This window comes from Aethalodelphis obliquidens, unplaced genomic scaffold (assembly GCF_003676395.1).
Source record: "Aethalodelphis obliquidens isolate GAN/ISIS:26980383/991018 unplaced genomic scaffold, ASM367639v1 scaffold26, whole genome shotgun sequence".
Lineage (NCBI taxonomy): Eukaryota > Metazoa > Chordata > Mammalia > Artiodactyla > Delphinidae > Aethalodelphis > Aethalodelphis obliquidens.
This window is the reverse complement of record NW_020837970.1, coordinates 21,010,899-21,031,874: the sequence shown is the minus strand read 5'-3', so window position 1 is coordinate 21,031,874 and position 20,976 is coordinate 21,010,899. Positions and strand designations below refer to the sequence as shown.

Sequence of the window (20,976 nt, the reverse complement as noted above, 5' to 3'; positions counted from 1 at the left end):
TTCTGCCTCAGGCCCTTTTCCAGCCACCCTCTAAGCAGCTCCGCCGTAACTTGGGTGGCACTATTCTTACCGCCAGTATGATTTCCAGGCTGAGCCGGGGGTGAGGGAGAAGCAGTGCATAGGTGACGTGCGTGAGACAGAAGTGGAGAGGAGCATGGCTGCCTTGGAGGCCTGGCCTGGGGCTTCCGCCACGGTACCTGCCTTGCCCGTGCCGGAGCAACCTGCCAGCTGTGGCCTCCCACTCAAAGGTACCCAAGTGCCAGGACCGGAGCCAGACTCCCCTCAGGGGCAAGAGACAGAGTGGGATGGGACACAGGCCACCCAGCCATTATTGGGGTTTAGGGCCTGCTTGCCAGCTGGAAAGACAGAGGGACTCTGCTTGAGGGAAGGACTGGGCCTGGGCCACTCAGACCTACCTCTGCGACAGGGGCAGTCCCATCCTCCGGTTAGACTCATAAGCTGACCAGAGGGGACCTGTAGTCCCCCCCGAGTCCCTACCCCCTCCCGCCCAAGTGTTCACCATAAGAAGGGGTGCAGAAACACCCGGCACTCCTCCCAGCTGCCTGTGTCTTCCTGGGTCAGGACCCCTGAGTGAGTCACGTTGGGGGTCCCAGCAGCCAAGGTGGGAGGAGAGCCGGGTCCCCCCGATGGATACTGGATAGGAACACAGCAGAAGCTGTGAGAGCTGGTTCCTCAGGACTGAGCACCTCTGCCCAGATGTCCTCAGAGACACTCCCGCTGCCCAGTTCAGCCCAGAGAGCCAGGGCCCAGTGCCAAGTAGGCTCTCTGCTTGAGAGGAACGTCCCGGGAGTCATTACACCTCTCTGCCCAGAGGCTCAGGTATCCAGGCTCTGGGTGGGCCAGCAGGCAAAAAGAAGGGGGCTGTGGGTCTGGGGCCCTGGTGTGGGTCCCCCAGCAGTCAGAGGCCTTGGTGACCACAGAGCCAATGGGTAAGGGAGAAGGGGGACTGGGCTCTGCCCCACTGAAGTCGGTGGCACCAGGCTCCCGAAGGGTCCCTGGGAGGAAGACCAGCATGAGAGGAAGTATTGCAGAAACCTCAGGCACCTCCTCTGCAGGGTGGGCCCGGCTGGAGGGCCCATATCAGGGAGGTGGGCCTTCGGGCTACAAGAGAAAGGAGCGGCTAGTGCCGCATGGAAGGCAAGCCTGGTGTACAGAACGTGGCATCAGCTGAGCAGGATGAGGTCTCCCTGAGACAGGCTTGCACCTGGACACAAGCCTCCTCCAGCAAGAAAATACAAAGGAAGTATCAATATAAGGGACTAAAGATAACTGCGTGCCTGCGCAGTTGGGGCAAATTCTGGACAACGAGATACAAAGAGACCAAGGTGTGGGCACACCTCCTGAGCCACCCCTCCGCCCGACCCCTGGACACACCCCCACACAAGGAACTGGCTCACCCCACCTCAGCTGGCGAGCAAGCAATGGAACCTGTTACTTGTCCCTTGTTCTCGCTCCCCGCTGCTACAACAGGGGCCCGAATAAAGCCTTGCCTGAATTTCTTTTCTGGCCTCTGATACATTTTTACTGATTAAGGAGGCCAAGGACCCAGTCGGCAACATCCCCACCAGTCCTGAGGAATGCTGGAAGAGCCCGGGATGCCAGGGGCTGGGGCCAGAGGTGCCCGCGACCAGGAGAGGGGTCTGAGCTACCTCCAGATGGAGCAGCCCCAGGTCCGGAGAGGCTCCAAGCTGGACAACCGGCCAGGGCTGGGGCACCAGAAGCTGGGGGCCTGGGATGCACACTGGGCTGGAAGGCAGTGTTGGGGAAGCACCAGGCAGATCTGGTGGGGACCTGGTTTAGTGGCTGGGACTCGTGCCACCTGCTAGGCTTGGCTTTACCAGGGTGGTGACGGACAGGGCTGGGGAAGATGCCCCTGGAAGCTGGCGTCCTCAGGACCAACAGGTGGCAAGCTGAGGGGTGGCAGGCAAGGCTGGTCAGGGCTACCCTGGCTCTCCCACACTGAGGAGGCGCCAAGCTTTGCGGAAAGGCAGGCAGGGCCCAGGACTGCCGGGGCACCCAGGCCTCCCCGAGCAGGGTCTCTTGCCCACTCACAGCGGATGGGAGCCCAGGCCTCACTGAGGACACTTCAGAAGGAAGGGCCAAGGCCTCAGCAGGCAAGAGGCTGGCGGAAGCCCCTAGCTTCTCTGCCGTGAGGCCCCAAGCCAAAGCCCCAGTCCCTCTGACAGCGGGGCTTGGGGAAGGGAGGTTGGTAGGGTCTGAGGACAAACAGCCGCCACGGTCGGAATCGCAGGCTGTGAACTATGGGGAGGAGAGAAGACCGCCCCGGGCTCACCACCCGCACCTGAGAAGGAGAGGGGCTTGTAGATGATTTTATCTGATGGCTGGTGGAGAAAGGAGCAAGGGACACCCCCTGCCAGGCCTAGTAATCATTGGAGAGGCCTCTTGAGGTCCTTCCAAGGAGCACAGGGGCTCAGCACATCATTCCCAGGAGCCCAGGTTCTCGCTGCCCTGAGAAGGCACAGGGGCCTGGGGGTGGGGTCCCTAGAGGACAGAGGCAGCGGTGCAGGAGGCAGAGTGACCAGTTCAGGCTGAGGCTGGGGAGGGGTGGAGGGGGTGTCAGATGGGGTGGATAGCTCCGTTGACAGACGTAGGAGCCTCTGGGTGGGCAGCGGCTAGGACGCCCAGAGTTGGGATCCCCAAGGAGGCAGCAGTGTACCCAAGGAGCCCCCCATCTACCTGCCAACCTGAGTCCAGCCAGGGGAGCGAGAGGAGGGACTCTGCAGCACCTCCCCTGCCCTGGGGCCTGGACGGGCTGCATTAGACTGCGCTGCGGCACCCCCTGGGCCGGGGGCTGGGGGAGCTGCCCGAGGACAACAGCCAGAGCAGAGCCCAGCGCTCACCGGCCGGAGCGCCCCTGCAGCCTTCCTCACACCCACACCCTCCCCAGGCTTCTTCAGCTGGGGCCGGGCCTAAGGGGCAGCAGGCACCACTCCCACTTCCAGAGGGGCCTGGGGGGGTCAGAAGAGGCACATTCAGTCAGGTGGGAGTTGGGCCCTCCTCCATTTCTCCTGCAAGGGGCGGAGGGAGAGCAGCCCGGTCACTCCAACCCCCTCAGTGACAAGCCAGGGAGGAAGCCGTGGAGGTTACCGAGGGGAAGGGGATGTCCTCGTACCCCTCAACCCCTGCATAGCCTCGCTCTCCTCCTCCCCACGACACCCGCTCGAGACAGAGCTTCCCCCTCACTCACCTCTTTGCAGGCTTAACTCCTGGCAGCAAAACTAGCTGGTTGGGCCGCTCAGCCTTTTGTACTGGGCTGGGGAGCCAGGTGGGGCAGCCAGGGGGCAGGGCCTCACTCAAGCTGGAGGCTCACCTGAGCACCCTCCTCCATTTATTAGGGCAAGAGGTGCACGTGATGTCTAGAAAGCCCACCTGGGTGAGGAGAGAAGCCCAGCCAGGGCAGGTCTGAGCCAGGCCAACAGGGGGCGGAGCGGAGCCAGGTACAAAGGCTCCTGGCCTCCCCGCTGGCCCAGAACCCTCAGGACTGGCTCTAGGTGTTAACACAGGCCCCGACTTGATGTGACCATCAGCAAGTTCCTGTACCAGTTTCCCCATCTGTAATCTAGTGGGAGTAGTAGTCCGTGTTACTGGAACACCTGACTCAGCATCACCTTCAATTAAAACCCAGGTTCCTGGGGGCTTCCCTGGTGGCGCAGTGGTTGAGAGGCCGCCTGCCAACGCAGGGGACACGGGTTCGTGCCCCGGTCTGGGAAGATCCCACATGCCGCAGAGCAGCTGGGCCCATGAGCCATGGCCGCTGAGCCTGCGTGTCTGGAGCCTGTTGCTCTGCAACGGGAGAGGCCACAACAGTGAGAGGCCCGCGTACCGCAAAAAAAAAAACCAAAAAAAACCCCCAGGTTCCTGGGCTCTGCCCAAGACCCTTCTCAGTGGGGCCCGGGAAACCATTTCCCAGGTGATTGTTTGAAAAGCCCTGCCTGGGCACAGCCCAGCCCAGGAGCCTTAGCCGGTTACAGGGAACGGTGGGGTCAGAACCAAAGCAGAGTGGGCCCCACTCCAGTTTCCTTGAGGGCTGGGGGGCACCCAGCACACTCAGCTCCACACCCCACCGCCCCCTTCCTTGCCCTCAGCTCTTAGCCATCGATATCCCCACCAAAGAATGGAACAGGCTTTCTGAAAAACTGTAAGGGGTGATAGCACTGCCTCCCTGACAAGAGTCCTGGGGCAGAGTTCTGTTCCCGTCCCCTCCACCTTAGGCTGGGCTCCTTAGGATGCTGTCGTATCTCCTCCCTTAACAGACCCCTCAGGCCAGGGCCAGGTCTCTCCCCTCAGACTGGGCTCCCAGGACACAGTTGTCCCAAGGGACGCAGCCGCCTCCCCCTACCAGCTCCAGCTCTGCACTGCTCTCATCCAGCCTCTGCACCATTACGGTCCTCTAGGGCCCCGGGCGGACTCGGGTGCGGAGTCCTATCTCGAGGCCTCAGATCCTGCCAGGTAACTGCGCAAGATGCACGCCTGGCACGTGACAGGGACACAGCAGGTATACAAGGCAGGCAGGAAAGGAGGGAAGAGGGCAGAGGAAAGAAGGAAGGAAAAGAAAATTAAAAGCAAAGAAGGGAAGAATCACAGCCAAATCCAGCAAGGCCCTGGTAGCCGGGTGGGTGAGGCTGGCAGGCTGCAGAAGCCCAGGGCCCGGGGGTTCGGAGTGACCTCGCCTACGATGCAATCCTGTCTCTCCCTGCCTATGCTAGTAGCCCGGAGTGATTCAAACTCTCCAACACTTCAGCTTTCTGTAAACATGAACCACACCCCAGCTCTTCAGGTTGCAAGACAGAGTTGACGTGGTAGGAGCAGACTGGATCTGAGCCTTGTTTCCGGGCCCCGCCTCCTCCCATCTCGTTCCGGCACTCCAGCCACACCTATTTCCTCTGGGACCCTGCACATGCTGTTCACCTGACTCAGGAAGCACTTGGCACTCATTTACCCACATCTTCCTACTTGGCTCCAAGGCCCACTTCAGGCAGCACCTCTTCTGGGACCCAAGGACACCTCCTCACACCCCCAGTTAGGTCAGGTCCCTTCTGAGCTTCCATGGCACCCTTCCCCCAGGTTCTGCACTGCAGTCACCACGTGTGTTGGAGTTACCTATCTCCTGGCCTGGGAAGGACTCCAAGGGCCTGTGTGGATAGAGTACTGGGGGCAATGGGTCTCCACAAATAGTGTAGCTGAGCTCAGTGAAGACCCACAGATATTAGGATAGATGCTGGCAGGTGTGACCAGCCCTCACAGACTGGCTCTGCCCAGACTGAGTGGGAAACCACGGCCAGGAGGCAACCTCAGCAGTCCTGAGAACAAACCTCTATGGGAATACATGCCAGCAGAGGCAGGGTGTCTGGAGGGAACCTAAGCCCAGCTAAGGTTGTAAGAGGGGCCGGCCCTCAGTGGAGAGATGGGGACAGCTCTGTTTTACCCAGCCCTTGGCAGGCACATCCTTGGTCCTGGCAGAGGGGCACACAATAGGGTCTGGTGACCAGCACTTCTCACTGGGCAGTGGGCTACATACCAGCGACCACCAGGACCCACATGGGTCTCAGGAGGGAGAGGCTTTGCCTGAGCAGGGAAACGGCTGCACCGCGGGCATGTGGTGAGGGCCCATGTGGCCAGAGCTAGCGGGCACAGCGTGCTTGTCGGCCTCAGCATCTTCTGGGCTGGGAGCAGGGAGAGCTGCAGCCTCTGAGTGAAGGGCTAGCGATGACATCACCTGGCGATGACATATGAAATCTATGACCTCCCCCCAAGACACAGTCAGGCCCCAGGTCCAAACACAACCCAAATGCTTTTATGTTTAATGGCCTGCCTCCAGGGCCCACAGCCTTATCACAGACCTTAACTAGGCCAAGGGCCTGGCTTGCCAGCCTCTGGCTCAGTTCAGCACTCTGCAAGAAGGTACCCCACAGCAGGCCTGGCTGATGCGGCCCTGGCTTGGGGAGGGCCAACGTCCTTAGTCGACATCTTCGGAGACCTCCCAGGACTGAGCTGTCACTCAGCCTGTCCCTTTTTTAGTCCCTGAGTCCCTGCAGCTGCTTGGCTTCTGGCAAACACACAACTTTCCTGGGAAAATGCACCAGGTTGGGGCGGCACCTCAGGGAAGTCACTGGTGTCAATTCAGCACAGGCTGGGGCCTCCCAGGGGTGAAAGCAGCAGGCCCAGGACAAGGATGCCAGCCCCAGGCTGTATCCCTGCACCCCCTGTAGCAGGGGATGGGAGGGGAAGGCTCCCTCAAGGAGCTCCAGACTCGGGGGTTAGCGCCCAACCCCAAATGCTGGGGCTGTATGTAGCCCTAGGCTTTCCTGGGAAATGACTCTAGAAAGTGTGTGAGCCATACACACTGGACAACATACCACTCTAAGATGACCAAGTCCTATGACACATCAAGACTTTCTAGAGGAAGGTTCTGCGGGCCTCAGCCTCCTATTCCAGGCCCTGGCTGAGATCTAGGCTCCTGTCCTGGGCAGGAAGCAGAGAGCAAACCGTGATGGGTGTGTGTCAGGCATCACCCCACAACAACCCTGTGAGGTAGGCTGTGTTGTCCTATTTTACAAATGGGGAACTGAGGGCGCAAGAGAGGAAGTGGCCTGCCCGTTTACACAGCAAGGAACAGGAGCCAGGATTCAAGCCCAAGTCTGTCGGGCTCCAAAGCCCACACGTTTTCTCTAAGGAAGAAATAGGAAGTAGTCCTTTCTGATAAAGGCCCTCAAGTTAAAAGTTCAGGGGCTCTCAGCCCAGCCTGGGGTGGGGGGCGGGGGCAGGGTAAGAGCTGGAGAAACCCCAAGGCCATGTCCGCTCCTGGCCCTCAGCAGCTGGACTGGCAGAAGCGGGGCACAGAGAGTGATCCCCAGATCTCCAAACAGCAGAGGCGACCAAGGCTACAGCTGATGACTCTGGCTGCCCAACAGCTGCGGGCGGGGCGCGGTCCGGTCGGGTCCTGAGGCCTTGTGGCCCCAGGTGGGCAGAGCCAGGCCATTGAGCCAGGCGGATTCGAGCAGGCTGCGGAAGCGCGCCCTCATCGCGGGGCCGGGCAAGCTGGCACCAGCAGCAGGGGTGGGTGAGGCACCTCGGGACCCTCCTCCAGCAGTTGCCTCTGCTTTCTCCAGGCCAGGGGTTGGTGGCTTCCTCCCCGGCTTTTTGGCTTTGGGGGCAGACAACTTCCAAGCCAGGTCTAGGCTCTCTGGCTCCTCTCTGGCCACGGTGGGCTCTGAGGAGGGCACAGATCCAGCCTCAGTGTCAAAGTCACCTGGAAAATGAACATACCGTCAGGCTGCAGACCCCCAACACCCTCAAGTCCCATCTCCAGGCCTCCAAAGCCATCTAGACCTGTGGTTCTACTGTCCCAGGTCAGGGTGGCCCTGGCAGGGTCACAGACATCATAACCCTTTCCCAGCATGTGCACACTGGCCAGACCGTCATGCCCGTCAAGCCGAAAGGGTGTGCTTCTCCTCAGGTGATACCAGCACTCTATCTAATGGGGGCACCCCCCAGGAACCCTTTGGGTGCAAGGACAAGAGGAAAGGGCTCAACAGGCCAGAAACCATTGGTCTGATCCAAAGGCTCACTGAACAGGTGGGGAAACTGAGGCACAGAGAGAGAGGACCCTGCCACATATAAGGGTACCATCATTCTTCTGTCACATCACCCCCAGAACCGGAACAAGAGCCAGGCAGGGACTGCCCAGACAGCAGTGCCCGGAGGGAGGGAGGGAGTGGAGGAAGGGGTGGAGGGAATGGGAGGGGCCTTCTGACCAAGAGCACACCTACCTGGAAGGGGGGCTGTCAGGGGAGCACTGTCTAAGGACACCACTGAGGAGTGGCCCCATAAGGATACGGGAGGGAATGGGGACGGGGGCACCAAAATGCAGCCAGTGGTAGGAGGCTGGGCCCCAGACTCTCGTAGGCTTGGTCAGAGCAGGAGGGGTCTGTGATGTGCCTGTGACCCACTGTCCAGAGGACCTGTCCCTCTCTGGGCCCCAGAGAGCCCAAATGTATAGAGAGAAGACTGGCTGGGGGGCTTGTGGGTGAGGCATGACACCCACCTTCACTCTTTCTCACCCAGGAATAGAACGCTTGTACTTGCATTTTCTTTGCACCCCATTAGGGCAAATGCCCCAACTTTGTAAGTGCTCAGCAATGCTCATCACCCACACCCCAAACTCCACATCAGCACCTCGCTGCCTCAGGCCCCCTCTCCACCCCGATATGGAGTCTGGACCAGGGCAAGACTGCCAGGATGGGAAGGGGACAAGAAAGTTTCTGTGGAGACACAACCAGAGGCCTGGTGGACGTAAGGCAGGGGGACTACAGAGCGGGCCTCTGGCCTCAGTGCCAGATGTCCTGAAGTAGGACAGGCAACGACAGACACCACTTGACACCATCACCAAAGCCGCGGCTGAAGAAGAGTGATCCTGATGGTACCCGCCGTGAGGCACTACAGCCACTCCCCAGAGCAAGGTCCAGCTACCTGGACTGAGGCAGAAGATGCTCCCAGACACAAAAACAGCACATTGGAGAACACCGTGCACAGGTTATTTGGTAGGGAGAAGCAAACCACAAAAGGACGCTCCAACTTACAGGCAATTTCTGTGTGTGTAAATATCTGGGAGGACTGGGGAATTACACATTTAAAAGTGTTCCGGGAGGGAGGGAGGGTGGGACCCCTCCCCCTCCCAGGTTTGGGGTACGAGGTGCTGGATGAGTGCAATGCTGCTGAGACGGGAAAGACGGGGATGGGAAGCGAGCTCAGGGGAAAGGTCAGGAGCGTGGTTTGGGAGGAGTTAAGGGTTGAAGAGCCCCCAGGTGCAGAAGCCCAGCATGCAGTCAGGTATTTGGGGCTTGAGCTCGGAAGAGGGGAGTGGGGCGGGACAGACACAGGGGGAGATGACCTCAGACAGGCACAACAGAGGATGAGGGGGGAACCTGGGAGGGTGCTGCGCCAGGGAAGGCCAAGTTTTCCTGGGGACAGAGCAGTTGGCATGTTCAGAGACTTACAAAGGAGGCTGTGCAGGCACTCATTGATGCTGGGCGAAGAGGGATGCGGGCATCCACAGAGCCTACCCTGGAAGGCCAGCCCCCTCCCCAGGCACGAGCTCTTTCCAGAAGCCCGGGAATCCCTCAGCCCCTGGCTGTGACCACTCACACAGCCCACACACCTGTCACTCGCTCACACAGCTCCGGTGGCTACTGGGGCTGCCCCATGCTCACCCAGCTGGCGGCGTACACAGTCTCGCCACTGAAGGCCCAGCAGGTCAGGGTAGATGTCGGGCAGCTGGCGCAGCGCCAGCAGCTTCAGCATGCGCGACGTGCAGCCGTGCAGGGCGCGCTCCCGCAGGGCCCGCTCCTCCGACAGCGTGGTGGGCCGCAGCTCCACGCGATGCTCCTGCAGCACGTGGTCCACGGAAGCGGGTGGCAGCCGCGGGAAGAGCCGCTCCTTCACCAGGTGGATGGGCACAAAGATGGCCCCGGCCCGCACCACGTGGGGGAAGGGGCACTGCTGCGTGCACACGAAGCTCTGCAGCTGGGACAGCAGCTTGCTCAGCAGCCCCTGCACACCCTGGCAGTCCTGCCACGCCGCCCGGCCCCAAGGCCCAGACGTCTCAAGCCACTCGCGCAGCTTTTCCGGTGGGGAGTGGGCCACTGAGCCCGAGATGGCGTCACAGAGGGAGGCATGCAGTCCTGCAAAGTGTTGCTCTGGGGAGTCTGTTGTGGCGGGAGTAGACGCTGGAGCGGGGCCTACAACTGGAGCCAGAGCCGGAGCTGGAGCCGGAGCCGGAGCCGGTGCAGGTGATGGAGCCGGAGCAGGGGCCGAGGCGGGGGAGGTCATGGCTACAGCTGGAGGGCTGGGCAGAGCCAGGTTGAAGCAGGCCACGGGCAAGGGCTGGGTGAGAATCTGTAGTCCAGCGGGCACAGGTGTGGGGGTGGGTGCAGGCTGAGCAGGGGCTGAGGTGGGCACAGCTGGGACCACGGCTGGAACCACAGTTGCAGGCAAGGGTGCTGGCCGGAGGATCTTGAATTTTCGGAACATGAAGGCTACAGAGCTGTGGAAGTTGGTCCTTGGGGTCGCCTCTGTGGTCACTGGCACCCCAGGCAGGTCTGGTGCCTCTGTGACTACCTTTTTCAGGACTTGCCGATCTGAGACTGTGTCCCCCACACCTGGCACGTCGGAGACTGTGTTTCCCGCACCTGGCACATCCACAGCTGCAGTGGGCTTGGCATGCCCTGCGGGATGAGGGACCTTGGTAGGGGGGGCCTCTGCCGCGGTCTTCTTCACACTCAAGTCCAGTGCCACCTCCTCCTTAAGTGAGGCGTGCACACTTGAGGGGGCTTCCCGGCCAGGCAGAGATCCCCTGCAGTCTTTGTCATGGTTCTCACTGGGGGCTGGGGCCGGGTCTGGCTCAGCTGTGGCCTCAGGTGCCTGCACGTCCAGGTAGTCACGGTAGGGGGCCAAGCTGAAGACGTTGTCGATAATGGGCATGGGTGGGGAGCTGGGTGGCAGTGTGCCCTCGTTCTGCGTAAGAGACTGGCGCTCCTGGGCACAGGGCGGGAGTGCCGGTGGGGTGCGTGGAACTGGACTATCTCCAATGATGATGGGTGCCCCAGGGTGCTCATCGAGGTGGGGCTGGGGCTGCTCTCTCCTGCAGCTGGGCAGCCACATCTTCTCCTCAGCTTCCTGCACTGGCTTCTCTGCAGGCCTTGCAGGCTCTAAGCATGGCTGGCTGGCAGGCAGAGGCTGGCATGCCCGCTGGAAGGCACCGGGCTGTGGCACAGCCTGCACACTGTTCTGGGAAGGCGGCGTCCCTCCGAGCCCTGGGGATGCTCCATAGAGAGAGAGGTCATCCCGGGCGTAAGGAAAGCCCAGCGTCTGGGGAGCAAAGTCCACTGGGCAGCGTGGGGCGAGAGGCGGCTCCAGCCTGAGGCCTGGCGAGGGTGCTGGGAGGGGGGCAGAGGGGTAGGAATAAGTGTCCAACCCCACTGGGGGCATATAGGGTGTCTGAGCTGCCTGCTGCCTCAGGTAGGGGCTGCTTAGCCCACCAGCTGGGTACCCGGCCCCCTTGTGGGCTCCCAGAGGCTGCGGTGGAAGCACTGAGCCATAGCTGCCCTGCTTCTCTGGGTGGCGACAGGCTGGAGGGCAAGGGAGGGCCTGTGCGGGATGGGGCAGCGGATAGTGGGTGGGCACTGCATCCTGGCAGGCTGGTCCCAGAGGTTGGGCCAGCTGCGTCCAAGGACTGGGGGGTCCCTCGGACAATGCCTGCTTGGGGTCCCCAGAGTAAGGACCTGCATACTTGGAGGCCAGGAAGCCCGTGCTGTGGATGGTCCGATACTTCTCCAAGAATGCCTGGCACGGGGAGAAGCTCACCGAGGAGTCTTTGCCAGACGTCCCAGCTGGCACCCCACGCAAGAAGGTACCATCCAGGGACTGGCCCTTGCCAGGAGCTGGGGGCAGAGAACAAGATGGGTCGGCGGGGGGTAACAGGGATCCAGTCACCAGCGTCCAATCAACATCCAGGGGCCTCTTTGCTGCCCCTTCCCCCAGGCAGGTTGAGAGCCCATAACACAGAGGGTTGCGGTAGACAGGTTTGGGTGCCGCCAGTGGTGGGCCTGGGTAGGAGTGAGCCTGGGCACCGAAGGGTAGGAGCTCAACCGGGCCAGAGTCCTGTACTTTCTCGGAGCTTTCTGTGGGTGGGCGGTAGAGCAGGCAGCTGGTCAGAAGGTTGTCTGCCCGAAGTGGGGGTCCTGCCATGCTGGTGGGGTACAAGGGTGGGTATGGGGTCCAGGATGCCAACCGCTCAGACTCTGTCTTCGGAGGACCCCCCATGGGGCAGGAGAAGTAGGCACCTTTGTAGCTGCAGGGCTCCTGGTTACCAGCAGAGGGGGGCAGGCTGTGCCCGGGCCCAGAGTCTGCCTCTAGGCGGGGCAGCTTGCCATACAGCACAGGCCCCAGGGTGCCCAGTGGCCGCTTCTCCGCCATCACTGTGAAGGCTTCAAGCCCTCCAGGGCCCCAGCTACTCAACTGCTGACCTGGGAGAGAGAGGGAGAGGCAGGGGCTGTCAGAAAAACAGGTTACAGGCAAGCAACAGAAGGCTGTTGCTCTTGCTGGCTCGTTGCCATGCCCAAGAACTTGGCACTTAGTAAATGCTCAATAAAGACTGTATGGATGAATGAATGAAGGCATGAGCCAACTTTATTTTGTAAGCTGCAGAACGCTCTGTTTAGTGAATTCTTGTACAGCAGCCCTAACGTACCCCCGCCCCTAATCCAGGAGCCCCTTCTGTTCAGCTTTCCTCCACATGACTCCCAAGGCCCCTTCCACGATTTCAGACTTTGTAGAACACAGTCTGAGGATCGCTTCGCTTGGCTACTCCTCCTGCCCACACCTCCACCCATTTACAGATGAGGAGACCCATTCATCCCAAAGTCACTGATGAAAGACATGGGAGGAGAGGCAGGCTTCCTGCCTCTCACTACAATTTCTTATTCCAAGATGCCACAGTGATCTCTAGATGCCTACAGCAGCCAAGACGTGGAATCAGGCACTGTCTGCAAATTCAGATTTCCTGTGATACTCTAGATCTCACTTTCTGACCTGCCAGTCTCATCGAAAATAGCAGAGCCAGGCCTGGAACCCGGGTCCCTCGGCCCAGGAGGACAGATACTGGGCTTAGTTTTAGGGGGCAGTACCCCAGCACAACCCTTTGTATAAGCCCCACCCCAGACCCACCCCTAGGAGGAGAGCAAAGGCTGTCCAGCAGATGGTGCTGTGGCGCCAACAGGAAGCTCCCAAAAGGCGAGGGGAGGAGAACCTGTGCCCATCCCAGCCCCCAAACTGCAGCTATTCCAAGAACATGGGGGCAGCACAGGACCATGGAGCAGGTGGGGAGGCCAGAGGATGTGAATATGCAGGGAAGGAGCTTCCAGGGGTCACAACGTGCTAGTTGGCAACGACCCCCATTGTATTGATGGAAAAACTGAGTACCAGAGAAAGACTAAGGTCCTCAAGCAAGGCCAAGCAAGGACTGGGACCTATAGGCTCAGAGAGGTCAAGTGTGGCTTTCCTCAAGGCAGCAGGCACCCAATGGCACAGGAGGGGGTCATCTGAGGCCAGTCTACTAGGACCACATTGACCTGCTTCTACCTCCCCCAGTGCCCTGTTCCCCGAAACCCTCAGGTGGCTTAGAAAGGATGAATCAGCTCAATCTTGCTATCATTAGGCCATGGGACAGGTGTCACAAGTTTCTATCACCAAGCCAAGATCAGCCCCCCCTCTCAGTCTTCTCCCTTCCCGCTGGTGGCCAACGACACCCACACACTCAGAGTTAGACCAGCACATTTTGGGGACAGAAAAAGCCGAGGGTAATATGGGGGCCAATGCCTACTCTCATCCCAGCCTAAGTGCACCAAGGAAGCCAGACACGACTCAGAAGGAAAGCTATCTCATCTCCGGGCCAGAATCCAACACCTCTGGCCAGCCTGGAGAAGTGGGTGCTCCGAGAAGACAGGAAGGAGCACCAGAGCAACAATACCGACAGCAGCGCCCTGTGACAGGGCCCTGCACCCCAAGCGGAAAGCCCCCACCCTGCTGCACAGCAACTTTGCAAGAAGGGGTTGTATGGTTTGGGGAGTGCTGAGCCCCCCTGCCCTTGGGGGGCTCTGGGTTAATAAGTGCTGGCTCTAGTCTCACCTCCCCCACACACTCCTTGGGGCCTTCTCCATACCCACCCCCGGCCCCAAGAGCCCTTCTCTCCTAGGCTCTGCCCATTGCATGCCCTTGACCCTGGAGACTTCCTGAGACACTCCCCTGGGACTTAGCCCAATAAAGGTGAGGCCACTTGGGACCCCCAAGAGTCTTTGGGGGAGAGATGGGGGCTCCAGGGAGCCGGCAGAGGACTATGAAGGGTATGGGGGTAACATTACCTCCGGCTCTTAGGAGATGGGGAGAGCCCAATATTTTACACACTCCACTCTAAACGGTAGCCAACATGTAGGTGCCTCCTTCCCCCCCACACACGCAGCAAGAGGCAAGCAATTGTTCGGAGAAGGGCGGGACCCCAGGGGGCAGGGTCACATCACCCTTTGGGCCACCGAGCTGCTTGCTGGCTGAGGTTGCAGCTGGGCTGGGAGGACCAACCTCGAGCAGCGCCCAGAAGAGCCCAGCACCGCTGTGCCATCCCTGCCCTACGCAGCAGGGGGAGCAAACAGCGCCGTGGCTCGATTCCCTCTTCCAACGCCTAAGGGGTCTCCGGATGGACGCTGGGCAAGACCAGGAAGAAGAGAGCGATCCTGCCCAGCTGTGGCCAGCGCTTGGACTCTCTGAGAGGGCTGAATCGGCTCCCCTTCCCGTGTTCTCACACCTCCCCCAGCTGAGGCTCTGGGCCCTGCCCACGCTACAACCGCATCTAGGGGCAGCCCAGGCTCCCGTGGTGGGGGAAGGGTCGCGGGATCCGCTCCACCCCCTTTCCCCTACCTGCTTGGTCCATAACTCCGGTGCCTGGGGCCCTCAGTCGACCTAGCTTTGGGGCTGCCGCCACACCCGAACCCGGCGGCTTCCGGGTGTCCCCATGCCCTGACCTGCGGCGCTGGGGCGCACGTGCACCCCAGCAGGCCGATACACAGGCCGCCGCCACCCATGCAAACCCGTGCCTGCAAGTACGTGCCTGGCCCATATCTGCACACACGCCCCTCCAGAACTGCGTTCTCCCCTCGTTCGGGCCCCCGCGCACCCAGCCCCACGGACCGACACCCAAAGACTGGCGGGAGGGCGGGGGCAGGGGGCGGCCCGGCAGCAGAGTCCGGGCAGCCACCGCCTCGGGGCGATCCCGCCAGCCTGGGCTGCGGCCAGAGGGTGAGTCAAGCCGTAGCGAGGAAACCGCAGGGCCGTCCCGTCCCAGTAGGGCGCGTCCAGGGCCCCGCGGCGCCTCAGTGCCAGACGCCCCCCAGGCCAGCCCCCCGCCGCCCCCTCATCTCCGCCCGGGCAGTCCACGTGAGCCGGGCCCCGCGGGAGGCCCGAGGGCTCGGCCTGAGCTCCTCTTCGCCAGCCCCACGCCGGAGGATCGGGTGCCGGGGCCCCGCCGGGGCTCCAGAGAGCTACCAGGCCCCGGGGGCCTCGAAGTCCGGGGAAAGTTGGGGCAGCGGCGCGACCCCTGCCCCGCAGCCCGCCAGCCGGGGGTCCGCGGCAGCCAGGAGCCAAGCCACCTCAGCCCAGGCCCAGCGCGCTCCATCCCCGGGCCGGCCGGCAGGGGCGCCCTGGGGCAGCGCCACCCGCCCCTTCCCCACGCGCCGCCCGCAAACTCGGCCCAAGTTTCCGCGCCCGCCGAGTGGGCAAGCTCCTACCTGCAGGGCACCGGGGTTCCCGCTGCTGCTGCCCGGGGCCGCGGCCGCATCCTCCAGCGCCGCCGAGGCCGCGGGTCCTTGTCCTGCCGGGCCCTGCACGGGAAGTCGCGGTGAGCACCGAGCCCGGAGCCACCCTCCCCGCTGCCTTTCGCGCCGCCGCCGGGCGCCGTCTGCGGTCCCAGGCGGGGCGGGCTGGGGGCGGAGCGGGGGCGGGGCGGCCCGCGCGGTTGGGGCAGAGCCCGGCCGCGCCTCTGGGAGCTTGCGCTCCCCTGAGCCCCGGGGTGCGAAAGGCCTGCCTCTGCCAGACCTCTGGGGGCCGGGCCGCGGGCGCTGTGCACGGTCTGTACCCACCGCACTCTGCGAACCATCGCCTGGCGCGCCCATCCCACGCCTTCATTCAGTCACTCCGTTAGATCATTCATTCATTGTCACTTTCTAGCTATGCGGCCTTGCGCCCGCCACTTGACCTCATGATCTTTAGTTTCCTTATTTTAGTAAAACTGGGATTATATCATAGTGGTTGTGTCGTAAGGCTTAGAAGAGTTTGTATTAAAATATCTGGCTCTCAAAAATATAAAATAAAGGGCTTCCCTGGTGGCGCAGTGGTTGAGAGTCCGCCTGCAGATGCAGGGGACGCGGGTTCGTGCCCCGGTCCGGGAAGATCCCACATGCCGCGGAGCGGCTGGGCCCGTGAGCCATGGCCGCTGAGCCTGCGCGTCCGGAGCCTGTGCTCTGCAATGGGAGAGGCCACAACAGTGAGAGGCCCGCGTACCGCAAAAAAATAAAAAATAAAATAAAATATCTGGCTCTCTTGGGCTAGTACAGTTGCATTAGGAGGCTGGAGAAGGGCTCCTTAGTCTGTCCCCTCATCTCGGTGCAGCCAGTGAGGGCAAATTCCAAACAAATGTATCTCAACTCCTGTTAGGGCACCATACCTGTCTGAGGAAGGGGTGATTTCCCCATCTCTGGGGTGAGCCAGGAATGAGGATGCTGGGAGGTTTGTTAAGTGGCCTCTGAACCTTTAGGACAAATCTCCCTCAAGCCTGAGCACGTGTAGCCTGGGAGGTGGGATGGGGTGGAGCATCCCCAGCCAGGAATGGCCTGTTACCAAGAGAGGGGCTGGAGTGGTGGAAGGGCTTTCTCTATTTGCCCTCTCTGGGCCATCTGATGTTGGATGAGAAGCCCCTTGGTGCTGCTACCTTCTCTGAAAAACCTGGTCCCTCACATTTCCTGGGCTTCCCAAGGACTGGGGACAGGTGTGTGCAGTGGAGGGAGGGAACAGGTGAACATGCCAAAGGTCAGAGCAAGTTCATGGGGCAAAACCACGCAGGCCACTTGCTCAGATCCCAAAGGTCAGGCCTGCCTGAGTCGAAGGGCAGAGCAAGCGTAAGGCCACAGTTTCCAAGAGTAAGGAAGCAGCTAGAGCAGCAGGGGCTGGGCACTGCAGGGAGGAAGAGGAAGTGAAGGTCACCTGGGGGCAGCAGAGAGGGTGTCACTTAACTGAGAGCTGGAGGGTTCTTAGAAATAGAGTTCGGAGAGAGCTGGCAAGCAGAGACTCAGAGAAGGTTGGGGCTTTCCCGAAGTCACACAGCAGTCTGGGATCAGGAAAGTGCATCTGTGTGCTGACAAGTAGGAGTCATGGCCAAGCCTCAGCTCACAGGCTGTTCTTCCCCACTTTTGCTCTTCACCAACCTGGCCTCCCCTCCACGACACCCATTCCCCCGCCTCTGCCCTGTAATTAGGGGTTGGGTGGAGGGCAGTGTTCTCAGCTCTTAGGGTCTAGTCTCAGAACTCTCGGGTTGTATGCTCAGCGGGCTGGGTGTTCCCTTCAATCTCTCTGAGCCTGAACGGAGCCCACCCCGGCCAGGATGAGCCTGACGAGACCCCAAGGGGGCCAATTAAGAATCTTCAGCCCAGGACTTCCCTGGTGGCACAGTGGTTAAGAATCCGCCTGCCAATTCAGGGACACAGGTTCGAGCCCTGGGCCTGGAAGATCCCACATGTCGCAGAGCAACTAAGCCCGTGTGCCACAACTACCGAGCCTGTGCTCTAGAGCCCGTGAGCCACGACTACTGAGCCCACGTGCCACAACTCCTGAAGCCTGCATGCCTAGGGCCCGTGCTCTGCAACAAAAGAAGCCACTGCAAGGAGATGCCCATGCACTGCAACGAAGAGTAGCCCCCACTCGCTGCAACTAGAGAAAGCCCGCACGCAGCAACAAAGACCCAACGCAGTCAAATAAATAAATAAATAAATTTATTTATTTAAAAAAAAAAAAAGATTCTGCAGCCCCACTGAGTCTTGTCTTAATTCAGAGACCACTTCACAAAGTATCTTCACTTAATCTTTGTCTTTTCCATTCCTTTTAGGCATCACTTAGACACCTTGGACTACAAAAGAGATATCACAGGGCAGGGGACTTGGGAGCCACTTTGTAAATTTCTGAGACTCAGTTTCCTTACCTGCAAAACAGGGACCATGAAACCTGCCTCACAGACTGCAATGAGTGTTGAGTGAACAAAATCAGTGTGGGAAATTGCTTGTAAACCATAAAAAGTTTGTAGAGTATCAGCTGACTATGAGTTCCTGAAGGCGTGACCTTGCCCTCTTCTTCTCTATCCCAAGGTCACGTGCAGAGCCTGGGAGAGGTGCCTATCAAGCCTTTGTTGGATAAAAGAAGGTAATCAGTACAAGGTGGCTGCCTTGGGAACCCCCCCTCCTCACCCCGCACTGTGTGTTTATTAGGCTGTGGTCTTGGAGAGGAGGAATGGTATTGTGGCTGGAAGAAACAGTGTGAGCAAAAACAGAGAAGGGAAGAGTCTGCCCTTATGTGGGCTTCCTGGCTGGTGTTAACAAAGAACAGTGGCATAGAGAAGGCTGGAAGGGAGGTTTCACACTCACCACCCCCCCTCCAACACACACACCAGGGCTCCACAGGCTCCACAGGCAGATTCTCCCCCTCCACGCCACCCCAGACAGACACTGATTACTCCTCCTGGCTCCCTGGGAAGGCGAGGTAAGAGGTCAGCTTCCTGAACCTATGCTTGTTACCTACACATGGCTATTAATAACAATGCCATTCTCTCTAATGAGGCCACCCCTGCTATTTACAAATTTCTTTCCTCAGGAGCTCCTTCTCACCCCAGGAGAGGGAGATGTGGTGCTGGTAGCCACACTACAGGCAGAGAAACAGAGAAGTGTGGTGCCTTTTCCCAAGACACACAGCAATGCTCTCCCCAATCCTTTCAGACCTGGCTATAGACATTGCCTCCTTCAGGGAGGCCCCCGGATTGCTGTTATGGCACTCTCTGTCCTCTCTACTTCCTCATCCCTTCCCTCCTCCTGCCAAGCAGAGGAACATCTCAGTGCTGGTGGGTGGGCAAGGCAAGAAGGCAAGGAGCTCTGCCTTGAACGTGGCCCTGCCGTCCATCGCTTGATAGACATGATCTCATTTAATTCTTACAACAAACACATGAGGCAGGGGTGTGAGAAACAAGTGAACTGAGGTGTGACCTACTGAGCTGAGTCACCTTAGACAAACCCCGTAACCTCTCAGTTTGCTCATCAGTCAAATGGGCATGATTAGGAAATGTCACAGGGCTCATGGAGATCCAAGGAGTTCACAGCTTGTTTTTTATAGTAAGTCCTCAACCCGTGGTAGCTCTAGAGGTGGAGGGGGGAGCGGCTTGCCCACATAGCCAAGAAATGGAGGAGCTGGGACTCTCCCCCCTGCCCAGGACTCTGTGACCCCAAACCCTTCAGAGAGAATGGTGGTCAGGAAGCCTCTGCCACTCAGGCAAGCAGGGCCTGAGGGGTCCCCTGAACCAGGGGCTGTCAGCCTGGGCTCAGGGCTTCTCAGGGGGTCAGGATTAGATAGGACCTGGGGTGAGGCAGGTTCATCAGCGTGTGGTGAGCCACTTCCCAGAGATGTGCTGGAAAACCAGGGTTTCCTTCTGCAGGGAGGGCCAGGTTGGGGGCGGGGGGAACCTGCTACTCCTCCTGGGTGAGCAGGGAGTGGGGATCCTCCCCCTGCAAACTCTGGAGGAGCCTGACCCCACCTCCAGAGGAAATCAGTCTCTCAGAGGGGGATCCCAAAGACCAAGAAAGGGAGAAGACTTCACTAGGCCACTCTGAAGACCATGTCTGCCTTCTGGCTAGAAGAAAAGCCCGCACACAACAATTTGGGGACCTTGCTGCAGGAGAGGGAGGACGCTCTGATTAATTAACAGCCAGGGTGGATTGACTGTCCTTCCCTTCCTTCCTTCCACCAACTCCTGAGGACCCACAGGCTTTATGCTGGCAGTGAGTGGGACCCTGGTGCTGTTTCCCTGGCCAGTGAGAGAGATGGATAAAAAATAGACCGTGACACTCCAGTGTGATGTTTGCTTGTGTGGGGATGGGGCTGCTGTGGCCTGATAGAGGCCTGAGGGATAGGGTACTGGGCCTTGAGTCAGGGGAGGGTCCCCCATTCTGGCTATGATAGAGCCCAGCCACTGGCAGGTGGGGTGGCGTAGGGGGTCTGGCTAGGTGCTGGAAGCAGTGGGAAACATTCCCTCCCTGACTCCAAAGAGGTCTTTCTAATGCCCACATCTGACCCTGTCATCCTCCCTGCCCCCAGCTTGGAGTCTCCCATGGCTCCCCAGTGCCTTCAGGATCCAGTTTCCCACTCTGGCTTCTGCCTGCCTCCTGACTGACCCTCCCCAACCGGCCTGCCACTGCAGCCCCCAGAGCCAAAGCCGGGTCACACCTCCATGCTTTGGAATATGCTCTCCCTGAGCTTTGGCTGCCTGTCCAGCTCTTTCTTTGCTAACTCCTGTTGGTCTTCAAGGCTCAGCTCAGACCCCTTCCTCCAAGAAGCCTTCCAGAGCTCCAGGCTCAGTCTGGTCACCTCTTCTGAGGCCTCATAGCATTCTGAACTTATCTCCATGCTAGCCATGAACTTATCTCCATTACCTAGTTGCAAGCCTGGCTCCCATACTAGCCTGGGTCTGCCTGAGCACTGGGACTCTAGTGCCCAGCACAAGGCTAAGTCAGGCCGTGGTTGTGGAGTGAAGGGTTCATGGCAAAGGGGGACTGTGCACATCTGAAAGGGAAGAAAGGCAGAAAAACCTCCCCGGGCCCAGAGGTGAGAGCCTAAGAGGAGCCTCTGCTGCCAAAATCTTCCCTGAAGCCCCTGCATTTCCCCTCTCAGCCTCTCAGGACCCAAGACCGCAAACCCGAGGCCAGCGGCAGCCTGCCGGCCAACATAGGAAAACTGAGGCCCAGGGAGGGGGAGACCCTGAGAGAAGGGGAGAGGCTGATGCATTTCCCCCTCGGTGTCGCAGGAGGCTGCTCCCCCCATCCTGAGCCTGGACTCCTGCCAGCCTCCCTAATCACCTCCTTTCCTTCCCCATCCAGGGCCATTCTCTGGGGATCCCCTCCCCCGGGCCTCTGTGCCCTGGGCAGAGCAGCCCAGCTGTTTCCAGGATGGTGGTTTGGGCCTGGGCAAGCTGTACCCACAACCCTGACTCCTGCCCAGTGCTCACCGCGCTTTGGTCAGGCTTTGGCCTCCATAGGGAATTACCTTCCCCCAGCTCCCCAGTTCAAAGGTCTTGGGAGGCTG

At 60.1% G+C, this 20,976-nt stretch overlaps 1 protein-coding gene across 2 annotated transcripts; it reads right to left on the bottom strand.

The window, feature by feature from the left end:
* Nucleotides 1-5,814: 5,814 nt before the first annotated feature.
* Nucleotides 5,815-15,541, bottom strand: PRMT2IP (PRMT2 interacting protein). 2 transcript variants are annotated; one of them, XM_027123641.1, is made up of 3 exons: nt 15,375-15,541; nt 9,252-12,065; nt 5,815-7,291 (listed from the first exon to the last, which is right to left on the bottom strand). In XM_027123641.1, the coding sequence occupies exons 2-3, from the start codon at nt 12,013-12,015 to the stop codon at nt 6,924-6,926; spliced, it is 3,132 nt and encodes a 1,043-aa protein (XP_026979442.1). In that variant the 5' UTR covers nt 12,016-12,065; nt 15,375-15,541; the 3' UTR covers nt 5,815-6,923. The 2 variants fall into 2 exon arrangements, with proteins under 2 accessions (XP_026979442.1, XP_026979443.1); XM_027123642.1 differs by having other exon boundaries at nt 7,182-7,291; nt 9,200-12,065.
* Nucleotides 15,542-20,976: the final 5,435 nt, after the last annotated feature.

Excerpts from the sequence above, each read along its gene's own strand:
- PRMT2IP (XM_027123641.1), bottom strand. The coding sequence starts at position 12,015 with ATGGCGGAGAAGCGGCCACTGGGCACCCTGGGGCCTGTGCTGTATGGC. Across the intron at positions 7,292-9,251 it reads CTGTGTACGCCGCCAGCTGG|GTGACTTTGACACTGAGGCT; the intron begins GTGAGCATGGGG and ends TTCATTTTCCAG.